Consider the following 19,774-nt stretch of genomic DNA (forward strand, 5'->3'; position numbering starts at 1 on the left):
AAACTCTACTGCCATCTCTCCTAGACATTTCCATGCCTCCATTGGAATGTCATCTGGACCAACTGCCTTTCCACTCTTCATCCTGTCATTCATTCCTGTCGATTTACTGGTGGTGAATTATGCCTTAGATGCACTTTTTCCAGCTGACTGATTCTGATTCAGATTCTCTCTGCCCAAGGCATTGTGAAATCCACAGAATTCCACGGATCCGCAGATTTTTCACACCCTGGTTATTTATTCCACTCGTAGCTCAATGAATTATGATGGCCAATTTCAGCCTCCTGCTATAAATATTTTAACTGGATTTTCTTATCAACTGTAGGAATTCATGACTTACAATGATCGCATTTGGATTCAGCATGTAAAAATCAACAGGAAGAAGTGCTCAGTTTTCAATTCTCAGAGGGGTGCCATTAAAGTGGAAGATGATCAAGGAATTTTTTTCCCCTGCCATGTTCAAAACACCACTCAATTTCACTCATTACGACATCACACGCCACACACACACACACACACACACACACACACACACACACACACACACACACACACACACACACACACACACACACACACACACACACACACACACACACATGCCTTCTGTGTGACATGCTGGAAAGCACCAGGTTCTTCAGAAACTCCAAATCCATGATAAAATGGAAGCATAAACAGAGACAAAGTTGAGAAAACATTGGCCAGGAAACACTAGATGACACCCGGGGTTTACTCACCACATTAAATAGCACTGAACCTCAAAGCATACACAGCAGTCACATGTAGCATACACACAGAAAGTACACTCCGTGAGTATAGCATGCCAGTAGTTCCTACAAACATGTCAGGCAGACGCCTTCTGTAAGAGCGGCACTTGGCTCTGCCCTTGTGACTGTGCCACAGATTGTCAAGATAGGGCCCTATAGTTGTCAGCAACTGATAGGGGGCTGTATTCTGCTTCTATCAGCTTCAGACGTTTGTGACATCATAAAGATGAACACTTTAAAATTCCACATAAGTGCAAACACGCTAGATGATAAAACATAGTGTCATTTGGCAGTGGTATTAGCGGCATTGCTAAGTATTATACTTTTTTGCCTTGGTATGTGCTCTAAGAGCAGCTTTCTATTTAAACACAGCACAGCATTTTGGAACAAAAGCCCTCATGTACATATTGTTTCAGTCATCCATCCTGCAGGCCGTGTTTCTCTACAGGGACGCAATAACTGCACTTATCATGTTAATTAGGTGCAGAACACAACAAAATTGCAAATGTGGAAAATGCAAATGCATGCATTCAAATTTTATATAAAAAAGACAGTCCCTACTTGTGTCACCACCTGCCTGTTCAGTTTGCCTCAATTCCCAGATCCCCTGGACAAAACACCGGCGAGACAGACCGGGTGGAAATGAACACACACTGTACGTCTTGCAGTGTGGTGCAAAAACAGGGCACACTAACCCAGCTAGCACCAACCGTGGTGAGTTTGATTCAAGTGAGGGGGAGAAGAGGGGAAGAGAAAGTGGTAAACAGAGGGAATGCTGAGGCAGCAGTGCAGTGAAAGAAGAAGAAGAAGCAGGTGATGGGGAGTGAGTGCTGGAGGAGAGCTACCTGCTCAGGAGATGGAAGAAATCAGACAGGGAGAGCTGAGGGGAATGGCAATGCATGGAATAACAAAGATGATGAGAGAAAGTGAGTGGAGGAGGCAGAGAGAGACGGAGAGAGACAGAGAGAGGAGAAGACAAGCGAGATGTGGAACACGAGAGATGGAATCTAGTTAATGTGCTCAACGTGCACGGTCCTTTCACAGTTTTTTTTTTTTAATTCCTCTGTGGGGCATCTCGTGCTTTCACTTAACGACAGAAAGTGTGCATCTTTGCAGTTTCTGTGGTCGTGTAGCACCTCACAACCAAAATCTTGTTTGCGGTGTTGTGTATTGTTTTGTGTGTATTTTCAGACTACAGTATTTTACCAGGCAAAGTGTTCTCAGAGCATTTTGTTCTGGTGCACACAGGATGACTGACAGCACACTGGAAACTGCGATGGCTGCTCATAGTTGAACTTGAGCAGACCCCATCTCACATCTGATCCTGATTCTTTTTAAAATCCTGTAATCACAATTGGTGATTAGGCCTGATTAAGCCTTGAACACTTTCCATTGATCCTGATCATCTTATGTGATCATGATGTCATAACCTAGAATATTTAGTATTCTGTATTTTTTATTAAGTTGACATTGTGACTCTTTTGTCCAGTGATCAATGAAATTATCATCTCATCAGGATGAATTATTGAGCCAGAAGTATTGAATGACCTTAATGGTAGACCTGCTGAGGGTGTTGGGTCTCGTTTGGGTCAGGTTCTCTTAGTGGATGATATGACTCATGAGCTCAGGTCAGTAATGCAATAGGATTTAACTGCACCATTTAAGATAAGACCCTAATGTTCTAAAAAAAAAAAAAAAGACTCCTTGATAAACAGATGATTTGCAGTTCTGAGACACAGGTGTAGGAGGTTGGAGCATCTATGGCAGGGGTGCCCACATTTTTTTGGCTTGTGAGCAACTTTTAAAATGACCAAGTCAAAATGATCTACATACATTACAAACGCTTAACATACATTGGCTCATCAATTAAACTTAGGGCAGAATTGTAGTAAAACTTAGTCCCATTTTAGTTGTTAAAATTAATAATAATAATAATAATTATTATTATTATTATTATTATTATTATTATTATTATTATTATAAGTAGTTGTAGTAGTAATAGTAATAGTATGAAAAAATGTCTTCAAAAGTGGACCTTTCATCTAGGAGTGTTTCCAAACACCCTCTTTCCATCTGGATTCACCCCTGGCTTGCCGTATGAGAAGGAAGACTGGATAACGTGTATTTATGCAGAAAACACAACCTTATTGACAGGTAAGAAGGTTTTAACAGCACTTTTTTTTTACATCATGTCATCCCCAGAAAGAGACTTTACGTGCATTTGGGACAAAAAAAGCATTTGTTTTGTTGTTAATGTGTTGCGGGTCTTCAGCTGTTTTTAGTTTAACCACAGCGAGGACACACACAGAGCAGCACAGAGTTTGAAAGAAAACAAAAGTGTTAAAACATCTTTGTAAGGTTCATTTCAGGTGTGTTGTCATCACTGTGCTTTGAGACACAGAGAGACGGGACAACAGTTTTTCGACTCAGAGCTGCTGCACAAAATGCAGCATCAAACGCAAAAAAGTGGGCGAAGTGAACAGTTCGGCTGAACACCCGTCCTCCTCATGTCTATGGGGCAGTATCTTAGATCACGATCGACGTTTTGGGCACCCCTGATCTATAGCATCACTCAGGATTAGAGAAATCATACTAAAGTGGCGTGATTGCTTGACTGGGTATAAACATGCTTTGTTGGCTGCATCTACAACCTAGTAATCTAAATGAATGAGTACAATCACAGATTCTTGTTTGAGATGGTAGAACTGGCCAGATCAAAAATCTTGCACCATTTTTCAGCTGGTGAGTTTACGGGGTTTTAATGGTAAACTTGAGGACATTAAAAATGTAATTACCCAGCCTCCTTTGGCCAAGGTTGCAAATCATCTAATGGTATCAGTGGGGCCAACGAACATAAAACTCCTGTTAACTGACTTTGACATTATTACCCTGCACACAGCGAAGCAGCAATAGCAGGGCATTGATTCCACCGTGTGTGTGTGTGTGTGTGTGTGTGTGTGTGTGTGTGTGTGTGTGTGTGTGTGTGTGTGTGTGTGTGTGTGTGTGTGTGTGTGTGTGTGTGTGTGTGTGTGTGTGTGTGTGTGTGTGTGTGTGTCTAAAAGATAAAAAAAATGGCTGGATTGATTTCCTTCAAAAATGGTGGGAACATTATTTAGATAGATATCTAGCCATGATTAAATTTGTTTGTGTCAAGGTCAAGGAAAACATGGTCTGAAACACACCTTAAAAAATTCTCAACAACCAAGAAGTCTACATGGATGATCTAAAGCATATTTTGATCAGCAAAATACATATTTGTGATGATGTCATAAGTCAGTGATGTCATATTTATATACATAGTCAAAAATAGCATTACGGTTATATGCATATTTACTTGTACATTTATATTGTGGTAGTGGCATGCGTGATGGTCTGTGTGATGCCTTTCATTTCTTTACAGTAAATATCTGACATTGTGATGGGTGATGACTTCATAACTTGTCTTCTTGATCTGCTTTTAATAATGCTTGCAAAGGATCTTTGCTGAACTTGGTCACACTACTGCTCACCACTGGACATGTTCCAACTTCCAGCAGCTTTAAAATGACAGTGATTAAGAAACCACGTTTGGTGGTCAATGAAAAATGTTCATACATCTCAGTGGGTGCATTCGGTGCCCCAACTGTCATACCAATCCCTCACCTTACAGTTTTATTTCTATTCTGTCTGACGATACCAAACATGTGCAGATCTTTGTGCTTGCCAGAAAGCCTCTCACTTCTGAGTGTCTTCTTTTAAAACCAGTGCATAGCCACATGGGGCACTTCGTGTTAAAAGCAATAGCTGGTGCCACTCTGATTGTCAGATTTCATGTTATGCCTCCAACACACCCATGGCTAAAGAGGTGCTTGTATCCAGTTGAAGACCTGGTTATATGATCAAAGATTTCAAAACATTTTGCATTAATATTTTTAGAGGTTACTATTGTGCCTGCTGCTGTTTTTGTGGGACAATAATCCTTTTTTTTTTTTTTTTTTTTGCACAGAAAAGGAGAAAATTTGTTTTGAACTTATGTTTTTGGTCTAAATACCTAGACTTTGGTACTTTTCACGACAAAATGGGTAGACTTGGGTACTTTTACCACATGAAGCCCTCTATTGTTCATTTTTGATTGGTGGTTTGTTTTGTGGTGTCTCCTTGTCTTTCTACTAGAGAGGGGTGTTATTTCGAAAAATTTGGGAATCTATACATGTTTGCATGGAATATGGAAATATACACGGAATAAACCATAGCAGGATAAATTTTGGGTCATTTGATTCCAAAAATCCATATGGACGGAGCCAGTGAAGATATTGGGTTCAAAAATTGCCAAAAATATTGACAAAAATGTCATATCTTGAGAACCGCTGCACCTACAGACTTGAAATTTGGCTCCAAATGTTGCTTGACCCCAAGTTTATATTCAACTTCTATAGTAACAATAAGCCTATCTGGTGTTTTTTAAGAGTAATTGACAAAAAAACCTAATTTCAGTACATATGTTACAATCAATAGTAACAAACAAAATCTATACTTTTTATTTCAGGAACATCAGTTGAGTATAATCATCACATGTAAAGAATATTATGGCCACAATGAACTAATTATAAGCAACAGAGTGGTTTTCTACGTCAACAGCACATATACGACACACGCGTTACTTGAAAATTTCAAACGTTTCGTCCATCCTGCTATGGTTTATTCCGTGTATATTTCCATATTCCATGCAAACATTTATAGATTTCCAAATTTTTTGAAATAACACCCCTCCCTGTTTCTACAGATACATTCCGTTAACTCCAATATTGGAGTCAGTCCAAAATAACTCAGTTAAATAGGAAATTAATATCCTAAATAAAAGACCTAACTTTAATGCCAACCCCTTTCAAGTCATGTCCGTCATTCAGGAAAGTCCCCATGCTCAGAAAATTGCACTAAAATCATATCAGATTATTTGTTTGCTTGTTTGTTTTTGCCACATGTTTGTAATGCTGGTTACTCTCATTGGACTTTGGAACTTCTTGCTTAGAAATTATGGACTTGAGTGTTTCTTACGCTACGAATGAGTGAATTCCTTCATGACTGTATACCAATATAGTCCATGGGCCAAGCAGGTTGATGCAAAAAATTATGCAAATGATTGTTTGGGTTAATAGGGTTCGAAAAAGGAATAGTTTGCACCATCTGTCATGTTTAGTTATCATATTACAGGGTAACATATGTCGCAAGTCATAGAATCCAATGAATGTCGACCTTGTTTGACCTTTACTTTGGAGACAAAACATTCAACACAGTCAAAACTATTTCATTTATTAATCCTTTTATTTCAACCAATAACTTGCATAATTTTTTACTGAAATTTGAGCAACTTTAACTTTTGGCCCCTGTACAAACTGAAATTGACCTTTTGTTAATTCACTATTTGTGTTGTTTTTACCCCATAACTCCAGAACATTCAGTCATAGATAGTCCAAACTATACCTTTTTGGAATCATTATGATCAGACAAATAATGTGGTATAGATTTTTTTTTTTTTTTACCTCTGTGTAATTGTGCATTGTCCCCTAGCTGTAGCCAGCTAGGGGACAATGGCGCATAGACTAATATACCAGGCTGGAGTATGACAGATATGATGACAGATGGCAAATGACAGATATTCGCCCTCATCTAACTCGGGCGAATATCGGTCATTTTGGGCAACTGGGATGGACGTCAGGCCTCTGAAAATGCATACTGCATGACAACTGCATGTTATTTGCATTATTATCACTTACTGAGATACACAACACGTGGAATCACATTAACAATATTTAATGTCATTTCAAAATGCATGACACCCAGCAAACGCGTACATAAAAAGTTGGCTCACTTTAACTTTTGTCGTGTCGGCTGGCGCGCTGCTCTCCAAATTCGCCAGTGCGTCCTCATCAAGCTGGCTGCTTTGGCTGCTGTTCATTATCGTACTATCCATGATAAAATCATCCAGAATATCCATAGTGGAACCAACACACACTTCTCGCCTTTTCATCTTTTCGTCTGCGGGCAGTTTTTGGGCTGCACGCGCTATGACGTCATCAGTTTATGCACTACTGCTACTGCGGGCAGGTATGGCCAGGTAGCGTAAATGTAAATCTATGCTACCGGCCCAGCAACGCCTCAGTAAGTGATAATACTATACAATACAATACTGGTGTCGGCTCATTTTCTTCAAAAAAATGTGACTTCATTAGTTTTTGCACCCAGGTCTTCAATTCCTTTGCACTCATGCTGCATAAACAGCTATGGACACACCCCAAACAGACATCCACCATAGACCATTGCATTATAGATCTTCAAAATTACGCCACATATGATGTCACTTAATGCAGGGTGGGCACAGTATCAAAATATTGAATGACAAAATACTGTGGAAATGACATCAAATTGGAAATGCACACAAATTTTCAAGGACCAGTGAAGAGAAAGCTTTTTCAGTGCATCTGCTGTCTCCTCGCCCTGATGCTCCCCATCCCCACTCGACTTTTATCAGTGACAGACCGGCTTCTCCGTAAAAATGCAACACTGAAGAAAAAGTTAAGGCTTCCTTGGCATTTTCTGTCCTTAACATACTCCTTGCCAAGCTTGACTCTGCTCTGCCATTTCCATCTAAGCCCCAGCCCACAACCTGCTCCTGCGCTGGCTAGGAAAAGTAGATTACAGAGAGAAAATGTCATAAACTCTATGGAGAGAAAGCATAGGTTGTCAATTATACATGTGCCACTCTGCTACTATCTCTGACTCTCTCCACCCACTCTGAGCGGCTTGGCCGAGACAGGCCTGCTCTTTTCCTATCCTTCTCTCCATTCTATTCTTCTGTAAGTCTGACATCTTTCTTTTATTGCATTACATACGCACGCAGCCACGAATAAATGCCACACACATGCACCCCGGAGAGGCATTTGTCAAAGCTGAACCCAAAATATTGTGATCGTTGAGAATCTGGCTTGGTTTGGAGTCAGAAATTGGAGAATTGTGTTGAAGACAATGGAGGTATAACGTCGGTCTACATGCAGAAGATTCTATTAATAACCTGCTACAGAGGGGGAGAACAAAGCGGGAACAAACTAGTGCAAAGAGCGTGGCTTTACGCCTAATAAAAGCCGGCTCCTCTGGGATTTCCATTCATACCAAGCAGGCTATTTTTCTTTTCAACAGAGTGTCTTATCATGTGTTCGGCCTAATCACTGCCAATGTTTGGTGCAATAAATACCTTTGATTTTAATTAACTTCACCAAGGAGGTTATGTTGGCTGGTTTATTTTAGATCGGGAGCTGAAATAGCCTACCATGCATCCCCCCCCCCCCCCCCCCCCCCACACACACACACACAACAAAATGCCACTTGAAAATTCAGTACGGTATATCTTATATATTATATTCCAATTCTAAGGTGGAACTGTGCCAGTATACTAAGGTATATCTAAATATCTAAAAAGGAGGAGTAAAATAGGAGAGTAGAAAAGAGTAGAAGTAGAGCCACTTATGTGCCTGGCCTTGAGAACCAGGGATGGTAGTTTATCCCATGGGAACTCTCCCTACCCACCCAAGTGGCTCAAGAAAAAAGTATATATAGTAATAAATAATAAGACATAAGAATGATAAGACATCATATATATATATATATATATATATATATATATATATATATATATATATATATATATATATATATATATATATATATATATATAAAAACTGTATTTAAATATTAAGGGTAATAAACAACATATACAATAAATATGGTACTATATAATAGACAGGAGTAGGTACTAGAACCTAAATATTAATACAGGAGAAGATTTGGTCATGATCATGGTAATTTATTATAGAAACAGAAGCTATGATGTAATGTGTATTGTTATCTATCTGAAGTAACTCTGCTAGCATACTATAGGAAAATAAAAAGCATAATCTATATGCTATCAAATGGAAACCTTAAGAACTAAGGTACTATATGTTGATATCTTTAAAACAACACATAAACCGATGAATCATTAAAAAGCTACACCATGTAAAATAAAATTGTAAAACTTGATTTTTTTTCAACCTCTGTAATGTCCTTAGTGAAAATTTGAGTGGTAACAGGAAAATAACTCATTCCCGATATACCTTTTGGCGCAATATTCACCTAAAGGTTAAAAGCTACTCATGAGTGCTGTACGTGGGCCGAATTTTTGCACTTTTTCACCTTCTTTAAATACCTATACATATAATATCAACCATATCCATCTATATATTTCTGAAAGGCCCATTTTCTCTACTTTAATATGATACCCATCTCATTTCTGCAGGATAAAATGGCACTTGTCTATATGGCTTACAGTACAACCATATACACAACACTTATCTGGACCAAAAAATGGCCAAAGATTTTCTGAAAAGTTTTTTGTAACAAAATCTGAAGTATCAGAGCCTAGATTAAGCACTAATATTACAACTACAAATCATTAGCTTTCATTTGAGACCAAAACAATGGTGAAAGGCGAAGTATTGACTGAATGACAAACTACTGACTTGGATGCTATTTGCCTTGTGTTGAACACATTCATGGGACATATCATATACAGTAAAATGTACTAAGAAAATGCATTTTCCTTCTCTGTGATATGTCCAAAGCTATAACGTTTTGCAATGTTTTACTCATAGACAATTCTAGAATGATGATTCATATGTCATATTGACTACTGGCGGCCATCTTGAATTTTTTTTTCACTTCTAATGCGTTTGTTGTTCTTGTTACTTTTTTCTCGTTAATTTAGGCCATGTTACAGCTAAATTAAGAATGATTCAAAGCCTTTCCAGTGAAGCATGAGGATAAATTATGGGTGGAACCCGAAGATTTAACAACTTTTCAGATGCTATTAATTCCTCAAGTGGCACATGCAATATTGGTTTAGAATACAATTTGTATCATATTAAAGTAGAGAAAATGGGCTTTATAGAAATATATAGATGGATATGGTTGATATTATATGTATAGGTAGTTAAAGAAGGTGAAAAGTGCAAAAATTCGGCCCACGTACAGCACTCACGAGTAGCTTTTAACCTTTAGGTGAATATTGCGCCAAAAGGTACATTGGGAATGAGTTATTTTCCTGTTACCACTCAAATTTCCACTAAGGACATTATAGAGGTTGAAAAAAATCAAGTGGCATTTTGTTGTGTGTATGTGTGTGTGGGGGGGGGTGCATGGTAGGCTATCTCAGCTCCCGGTCTATTTATTTTGTTGTAATAAAAGAAAGGCCAGTGAAGGAAAGCTTAAAACTATGTGTGAATCCAGGTCTGAATCCAGGAAACAGATTGCACTTTTAGCAAGGTTACACAAAAGGCCGTTTCTCATGAAATAATCTATGGATCTCAATGTTTACAGGTTTGAAGCACACTGGGTTGGACTAAGTGTTGGGGTTAATATGACTGGAAGAGGTTTGCAGTCTACAGTGTGCCCCTTTTAATTGCTGCTGTGTGTGTTTCAGATCATTTCCATGTTGACATAAGGCACTTTGAACGGCACTTATAGCATGAAAGGTATTATCCAAGCAGTCAGCTTTAATCGTCATAAATGAAGCATACTCAGGAGAAAAAGCTGCAGCTCCTTGACTGGCTACTTGAGGCTGGCTTCAAAACTGAACAGGTTCCCGTAGAAGCCCATGCTGAAATGTCCAAATTTAGAGCAGAAAAAAACCTGTTTACTGCCAAGGGGAAAAAAACAGTTTTGGTCTCTATAGATAGTTTTCACCTCCTTCACAACTGTACAGAGAGGTGAATTTCTTTCTAACTTCTTAGTTTAAGACATTTAAAGAAATAAAGCTGGTGTGGTGTTGCTGTTGAGCGATGCTCACAGGTTCCGTCACAGCTGTGGCTTCTAGCTGCAGTGGAAAGTATGTCATTTTTTTTTTTTTGCATTTTATTACAATTATCTGTAATAATATGGCTTGTTGTCTGGTTTATTCTCCTAACGGATCACCTAAGAGGTTTGTGGTGCAGTATCTGTGTCAAGTCTTATTTAAGTTTAGATGCTAACAGTGTTTTAAAGATGTACACCGGGCTCACAATCATTAAGGTGCCAGAAAAATAAACCCACTAAATTTAAAGAAGAATTTTCATCACACTTAGACCCATGCAATTCTTTTTAATATATATTTTTAAACAAGCTTTCAGTCAAACAACCTTTATCGGGCATTGCACAGGACAAACACAGGCAGGCCCGTCCTATGTAACCCAGAATTCAATCAGTGCAATCAACAAAAGAGGTTACACCTGCACAAGGTGGCTTGTGTTCAGTTGAGAGTTGTAGTTCAACCTATTTGTAATTCTCTAAGCACACAAGTCCACCTGTATAAAACATAATAAACAGATGGGGTACAAGAACAAAATCCCAATGTAGTCCCCCAATGTGCAATACCATGAACAATAAAAAGACAAAAAATAGACACAAAACAAAAAATCTTAACTCGATCTGATCAGACATCAAACATCAAGTCATCATATAGTGCAATTCCTCAAATCAGTCATATCAAAGTCAACATTTAAACCTTCTGGATGTAATGAGCCCAAGGTGTGTATCCAAAACAATCAGCACTTTTACCAGCTGTCGGTAGCCTTTAGGCTGAGTTAATGCCCACGCTAAAGTAGAGCATTATGAGAACTACCACTCAGTAACAAAAATATTACTTCATCAACACCAGAACTGAGGTTAGCCTATCTTTGCGTGATGGTAACTCAAAGATGAGAGCATGATCAGTTTTTTTTTTTTGTCCCACCCAGGTCATGCACAGTGTCAATCAGGCTCCACCTCTTAATTCAAATATGGGTTGGTCATGACATAGGAAAAGTATGCACTGGAAATGGGCTTCAAAGCTGCTCTTTCAGGTCTCTGTGCACCGATTCAATTGACAGATGAAATCGCAACGGATTGGTCGCTGCGTGTTTGCATCGATTTTTTCTGACGCACAATGAATGCACCGCGGATGGAAGCCTGTAAGCAAAACACATTTCTACCGCAACAAATCTCTTTCAAAATGGAGGCCTGTGACAACGGCACAAGCAGTTTCAGGAGATTTTTGATGCACTTAAAACATTTAAATCAGGCGTTTGAAATTAGTTTGGCTTTTTTTTTTTTAATGATTGGAAACTTAACAAAATGCAGGTCGTTTGGAAAGAATGCTGTGGCTGTCGCTGCGCCCCCTAACTCGGCAAAATTGGTGAGAAAAGTTTTTCAAGTTACTTTTGCCAAGGCGGTAACTCGGTCGATGAGTGAGACACTTTAAGTCACTCATTGAGAGTGATGTTGTCTTACTGTTTAGTGTACTGCTTAAGTTGTGATCAAAGTGTGATCAAACAGGTTCCAAATATGAATGAACCAATTCCTGCTCTTTAATGTTGAATCTGGTAAATTTGCTGCTTATAAGGAGTAAAACAAATCCTCTGCCTCTAGTAGAATCAGAAGAAGACAAAGAATACCATATGTGACCGCAGGACCTTTGTGGCCAGGACAGCGGTGGGATCGAACCCGGACGGCTCGCACTGAAGACCATTCCTCTACCAGGTCAGCCAAAGGGGAATTCCTCGTTAGCCAAGCTAGCGGGAACGTCTTTTCAATCAGGACCCAGGACCTTCATCCTGCTACACATAGTACCATACTGAATTGCAGTTTCTTATTTTCTATTTAGATTTTTGGTATAATTTCTTTGCATCATATTGAATGGCATCATATCGCTGTATCGCATTGTGAGGAATTGAATCGCCATTAAATACATATCAAATCAGGAACAGGGGTGAATCGTGTCGTCATGTATCGCTATATGTATCATATCGCTGGTAGTGTATTGAGATGAGTATCGAACCGTTGTCAGTGATGAGAGTCACATGTCTAATATATATACAGTCTGTGGTATTATCCAAATAAAATGTGTCTATATATTAAAAGCCAAGTGGCCTCTGTGCACGTGTATGTGTGCATGTGTGTGTCTTTGATCACGGAAAAACTGGGGAGAGCTGACATTTGCTGTGTGGTATGCTTATGTATTTACACGGAACATTAACAGGACTCATATTTTTGGAGAAATTAGGGTTATTACGCAACAACAGTGAACAATGGATGTTGGTAAATACTTTCTGGACTCATCCTTTCATTCCAAATCATTGTAGAAACTTTGCATAATTTATTACCAACTGTATGATTTTCTTCACTTTCTTATGAAATAATGCAATGAACATAATAAGAAACATCAGACATACTGTATCGTAAAAGGGCTGGAACACGGTTTGTGGTTCAGTTGGTTGCACCTGGTTTTGAGGATGCACTTCACTGCCCCTCTAGTTATCGTCACAGAGTAAAAACCATTCAAGCTTTTGCAGCTTCTTCTCATCAGCTGGTGAATACAGCAGCGCAAACAAAAGCCAGGATGAAACATCTGTGCAATACACAGCTGAGATTATCACCATTTTACTGTGTTTACCCACAAAACAATATTATGCATGCGGAAAAGATCTGTTCCCATTAAGGCCCCACAGATTATTAGCTGTGTCCACTTTGCAGCTAATTCAGTCCACTCACTAATGACCAATAAGCAAGCTTCCAGCCTTTAGCTTTAAACCACATAAAGCTCACTGGCTATAAATAAACACACAACTGGTGTTACACTACGGTGCCGTTGAGACGCAAATTAGAAAATTACAATGTGAATTTCTTCCACTGGCTGACTGAGAGAAAGAATGTAGTAAATAATGCAGAGACAAAGCTATAACGAACAAAAGCGACAAGGAATAAACAAATATGTAACCAGTAAAAAAACCAGGACTGCATACCGCTATCAAGATAAAAATAATAAGAAACAACTCTAAAATTGCCATAAAAGTGTCCTGATGCTGCATATTTTGGTAGCTGTAATTTAAAACGTAACTTTCTATTTCAGCGAAAATCCAAATTTGGTGAAAATGGGTTCAAATAACACTACTGGCATTTGATTTATTTTTGCTGTTCACAATCAGGCTCATAAGTATTTTAAAATGAGACTTTTTGTGTTTTTGCTTCTGCACACCACCACAATGGAGTTCAAATAAAACAAGATGTGCATGGAGTGTAGACGTCTGACTTGAATTTGACGGGTTTAACAAAAATATTACACCGACCATTTAATCATCAAGATACCCATAATAACACCTTTAAAGGATTTACAGGCTTCTGTGGTGACAATTGGAGAAACTGTGGCGGAGCGGGGCAGAGAAAGATGTTAGTTTAAAAACAAAACAAAACAAAAAAACAGAACAAATGTAGGCCCAAGTCTCTCGCATGGTGCAAAGTTGTGTTTTTAACAAAAATCTTTTTCTGTACCACTGCACCATAAAAGTGTGTAATTGGCAACACACCACACAGAAGTTGCACTATGCACAGAAACATGACAGTCACACAAGCAGGGCTGTCTGGGTGTCTTGGTGGCTTCCCTCACTTGTCTCCTTCTTACACAATCACTCCATTTTTGAGAACTGCCTACTCCAGGCAGATTTGCTACACTGTGTCACACTGTTTTTACATTTCATAATGACTGATGTATATAAAGTCGGAGACATATCCAGTGGCTTGGAAATGTTCATGTATCCATCCCCTGACCTGTCTAAATAAAACTGGCTGTAAATCTGACCGTTTGTATGAACAAATACTTCTTATATGTAGTTTGTCCAATTACCTATGGCTTCCGAAAATGGAGGGAGTGTGTCAACAAGCCCCTTGAATTCAAACTAAAAGTATGCACTTCAAACCAAAACTTCGACCAAAAAAGTCACTGTCCAAATACATATGGACCCAAAACGTTCATTACTTCATCCCATTTTGCAAATTGACCTTTAAATGCTACAAAATCACAACAATAAATTTTCTAGTGGTCTGTGTTCCAGTCTAATAAATAAATTGATCTAAAAATTAATTTAAAATATCACTCACTCACTAATCACACATCTTCAGCCGCTTATCCGGGATCGGGTCGTTGGGGCAACAGCTCCAGCAGAGGACCCCAGATTTCCCTTTCCCAGGCCATATTGGCCACCTCTGACTGGAGGATCCTGAGGCGTTCCCAGGCCAGTGTGGAGATATAATCTCTCCACCTAGTCCTGGGTCTTCCCCGGGGTCCTCACCTAGTGAGGTGTTCCAGGAGGCATCCTTACCAGATAGGTTGATTGAAGTGGTGCTGTCATCATCATCACCATCATCATCATCATCATCGTGGGCCTCCGTCCTTCATTGTAGATGATGGGTTGCACCCTGCTGAAGTGAGATCTCTTTAGCGGAGGAGGTGACGGTCTAGTGGTTAAGCGGGCTTGACACCAGAGGATCATCAGTTCAAAATCGCTATGGGCCCTTAATTTGGCAAGGTCCTTAATCCCCAAGTTGCTCCTGGTGTGTAGTGAGTGCCTTACATGAGTGTGTGTGTGTGTGTGTGTGTGTGTGTGTGTGTGTGTGTGTGTGTGTGTGTGTGTGTGTGTGTGTGTGTGTGTGTGTGTGTGTGTGTGTGTGTGTGTGTGTGTGTGTGTGTGTGTGTGTGTGTGTGTGAACAGGTGAATGTGAGGCATTACAATGAAGGGCTTTGAGCTTCCAATTCAGATGGAAAATCCTGTCCGTTTGCCATTTACATTCTGCTGTGACTGTAAAGACCAGTCCATGACCGACGATCCCTGGAGCAGCGACTGAAGGTGACATCTGAAGGCTCACCGGTGTTGCTCAATGATGCATTCCTTTTCTGACATTTTTGGGCTCTTTGCTCACAGTTGTCAGCCTCAGCTTGCCCTTCTTAACAAGTTCCCTCTATAATGAGAGCGCTCTGTGGATGCCTCCTCCCAGGTCACTCGGTCAATGTGGGCAGCAAGGTTGGGTAGGATTACTTTGAAATGTAATCCAAAAGTAATCAGATTACAAGTAATCCAAATGTATGTGCATACATACATGTAATCCACATGTATTCTTTCAAAGTAATCCTACCCAACCTTGGTGGGCAGGTCTGAGGTCCTTTTTGCATGTGTCTTTGGAACGGTTTGGACAGGCTCTTGACCGCTTCCCACTTTCAAATTGACTGCACAGATCCTTGGGGATATGTCCAATTCCCATGCATTTTACATGTCCTAGCCACCGTAGTCAACTCTCTAAGCGTAACAAAGATTGTTGTGGACTTGGCCTGATAGAGGACGTGTTGGAGATTCTGTCATATCATTTGATCTGCAGTATTTTTCTAAGACATCTGATCTGGAAAATAGTCCACTTTAGGAGTAAATGGTAAATGACTGCATTTATATAGCCCTTTTCCATCTGCATCAGATGCTCAAAGTGCTTTACACATAAATGCCTGCTGCCATGTAAGGTGCCCACTACACACCGGGAGCAACTCGGGGATTAAGGACCTTGCCCAAGGGCCCTTCATGATTTTCCGGTCAGACTGGGATTTGAACTGAGAATCCTCTGGTCTCAAGCCCAACACTTTAACCACTAGACCATCACCAACCCTAAAGGAGTGTAACAATGCATCTCGAATCATGATATATCTGCATCATGAAGCGTGTAATGAATCATAGACTTTCGAGTCCAGACATAAGACGCACTTATTTTCCCTTTCGTATGGCTAGCATACTGGTATAGTTTTGTTTTACCCTTTTTACTCTTTTAATTCATTTTATTAGTAAACGGAGCAGCTGTGGCCTCAACTTTACCTAAATTCTGTGTCTTTTAGTGAAGCTTAGGGCTAGTGGCCGGTGATCACCTCAGTATTTCTTCTGTTTTTCTTGTTGTTTAATGCTGCCAAATTATACTGTATTTCTTGTCTTTCTGATGCCTGATTCTGTTTTTTCTGTTTAAGGTGCAGCTCCATCCAGAGATGGAAGTTGTATTTGTGCTGGTGACCCTCCTGTCCTGTGCACCAACAGCATTTCCTGTATATTTGTTTTGTGAATTGTTCTGTAATTTGTGTCTGTAGTATGGCCCAAGCAGAGGGTCACCCCTTTGAGTCTGGTCTGCTTGAGGTTTCTTCCTCAGAGGGAGTTTTTCCTTACCACTGCTGCTCTGGAGGTTAGTAAGGTTAGACCTTACTTGTGTGAAGCGCCTTGAGGCAACTCTGTTGTGAATTGGAGCTATATATATATGAAAATAAATTGAAATTGAAATCATATTTTTAAAAATTTGTATCATGATACCAAAGTCAATTATTGCACAGAAGCAGAAGAATCATAAATGATGTTTAAAATGTATAAATAAGAAACAGATAACATCAAAGACTACAATTTGTACTACAGAATAATATGCTTCTTCAACAATAAAGTATTCACCAGTGATTACTTTCTATGTAATTCAGAGGAACAGTGATATAATTATTTTATCGTGATATGGAATCATAGAGCGAGTGTATGTTACCCCCCTATTCAGGCTGGTCTCCTGACATGTATGGTGTCCATGTTTCACTTCCATTAAAGGACGGCACTAAGGACACAGGCTTGGCATGTGTTCATCTTCGTGACCGTAGTCAGGGTCCTGTTTATCCGCTCTCTCTTAACCAGCTTGGACATCGTAGTGGTTCCTTTACCAATTCTTGCAGTGATTTTTCTGTGCAGTGACAAGTTATTAGATATGTTGCAGCCCAAGGTGTGTTTTCTTTCAAAGTTTCCTTTCTTGCAGGTTCATGATACTCTTGCTTGTTAACTTTGTGTCTTTGGTGTCAATAACAACGCAAGCTCTATGTGTTCTAATTGGACCTGAAGGTGTGATCACACCAGAAGTACAAGTTGAAGAGCTTCTGATTGTTCTTTGTACCTTTACCTTTCTCCTTGAAACAATCAGCATGCAAATGAAGCTGCCTCACATTTGTCTCTTTGCATCTATGGAGTTATAAGAGAGGTTTGATGATTAGCACCTAGAGCCGACAACTCACGTCTGCAGTTTTCATGACGACGTGCCACTCTCAGCGGGATAACCATTCTGACACGAGTGTCGGCAGATTTAGGAGTAACCGTCTGCACGAGGAAAACAGTATTAAAATGTCATCCTCATGAACTTCACAAAATAATACAAGTCTTTGTTCCACAGTCAAGCTGAAATGTATTTTAGAAGGTTGCTTTTCTGGACATGGTGGTTCCCAAAGTAATTAAGTAAATAAATAAATAATAAAAAGATCCAAGCCTCAAACTAACTGTAATTTTTGTAAACAGCTAATATGAAAGTGTCATAATTGTCCCCAGGGAATCAATATATAAGTCTTATCTTAAAGTATAATATAAGTTTGTTATGACCTTAGTCATACCGTATTAAAATATGAGTGTTCTGCTCAGATTTGAAAAATCGGCAACCTCCAGTTCTGTAAAATGAATTTAATTGAATGGAGATCAGTCTGGCTCCAAAAGCAAGTCAGTCCCCGTAGACGAAAATAAACATGTTTACAGCCTAGTAAGAAAAAATGCTTTTGGTCTTTATAGTTAATTTAAATTTTTTGTTTAAATAACTCACCAGTTCAAGCTATTTTATTCCATAAATTTATGAATAATGGACATGAACAATGTAAGAGGTTTCTAGTGTTTTATTACAGAGATTAGAGCATGTCATAGGTATTAAAGGCACTGCGCTGCGGTGGTTTGAATCATATTTGTCTAATAGATTACAGTTTGTTCATGTAAATGGGGAATCTTCTTCACAGACTAAAGTTAATTATGGAGTTCCACAAGGTTCTGTGCTAGGACCAATTTTATTCACTTTATACATGCTTCCCTTAGGCAGTATTATTAGACGGTATTGCTTAAATTTTCATTGTTACGCAGATGATACCCAGCTTTATCTATCCATGAAGCCAGAGGATACACACCAATTAGCTAAACTGCAGGATTGTCTTACAGACATAAAGACATGGATGACCTCTAATTTCCTGCTTTTAAACTCAGATAAAACTGAAGTTATTGTACTTGGCCCCACAAATCTTAGAAGCATGGTGTCTAACCAGATCGTTACTCTGGATGGCATTTCCCTGATCTCTAGTAATACTGTGAGAAATCTTGGAGTCATTTTTGATCAGGATATGTCATTCAAAGCGCATATTAAACAAATATGTAGGACTGCCTTTTTGCATTTACGCAATATCTCTAAAATCAGAAAGGTCTTGTCTCAGAGTGATGCTGAAAAACTAATTCATGCATTTATTTCCTCTAGGCTGGACTATTGTAATTCATTATTATCAGGTTGTCCTAAAAGTTCCCTAAAAAGCCTTCAGTTGGTTCAGAATGCTGCAGCTAGAGTACTGACGGGGACTAGCAGGAGAGAGCATATCTCACCCGTGTTGGCCTCTCTTCATTGGCTTCCTATTAATTCTAGAATAGAATTTAAAATTCTTCTTCTTACTTATAAGGTTTTGAATAATCAGGTCCCATCTTATCTTAGGGACCTCGTAGTACCATATTACCCCATTAGAGCGCTTCGCTCTCAGACTGCGGGCTTACTTGTAGTTCCTAGGGTTTGTAAGAGTAGAATGGGAGGCAGAGCCTTCAACTTTCAGGCTCCTCTCCTGTGGAACCAGCTCCCAATTCAGATCAGGGAGACAGATACCCTCTCTACTTTTAAGATTAGGCTTAAAACTTTCCTTTTCGCTAAGGCTTATAGTTAGGGCTGGATCGGGTGACCCTGGACCATCCCTTGGTTATGCTGCTTTAGACCTAGATTGTGGGGGGGTTCCCATGATGCACTGTTTCTTTCTCTTTTTGCTCCGTATGCACCACTCTGCATTTAATCATTAGTGATCGATCTCTGCCCCCCTTCACGGCATGTCTTTTTCCTGTTTTTTTCCCTCAGCCCCAACCAGTCTCAGCAGAAGACTGCCCCTCCCTGAGCCTGGTTCTGCTGGAGGTTTCTTCCTGTTAAAAGGGAGTTTTTCCTTCCCACTGTTGCCAAGTGCTTGCTCATAGGGGGTCGTTTTGACCGTTGGGGTTTTTCATAATTATTGTATGGCCTTGCCTTACAATATGGAGCGCCTTGGGGCA

General features: G+C 39.5%; 1 protein-coding gene across 1 annotated transcript; it reads left to right on the forward strand.

Moving 5' to 3' along the window:
* Nucleotides 1-18,504: 18,504 nt before the first annotated feature.
* Nucleotides 18,505-19,401, forward strand: LOC117509333 (the record flags this gene model as incomplete). The annotated part of the gene is made up of 1 exon (XM_034168990.1): nt 18,505-19,401. A coding segment is annotated over one exon (897 nt), but the record flags the coding sequence as incomplete, so codon positions are not given.
* Between the last annotated feature and the right edge of the window lie 373 nt (nt 19,402-19,774).

This window comes from Thalassophryne amazonica, chromosome 4 (assembly GCF_902500255.1).
Source record: "Thalassophryne amazonica chromosome 4, fThaAma1.1, whole genome shotgun sequence".
Taxonomy (NCBI): Eukaryota; Metazoa; Chordata; class Actinopteri; order Batrachoidiformes; family Batrachoididae; genus Thalassophryne; species Thalassophryne amazonica.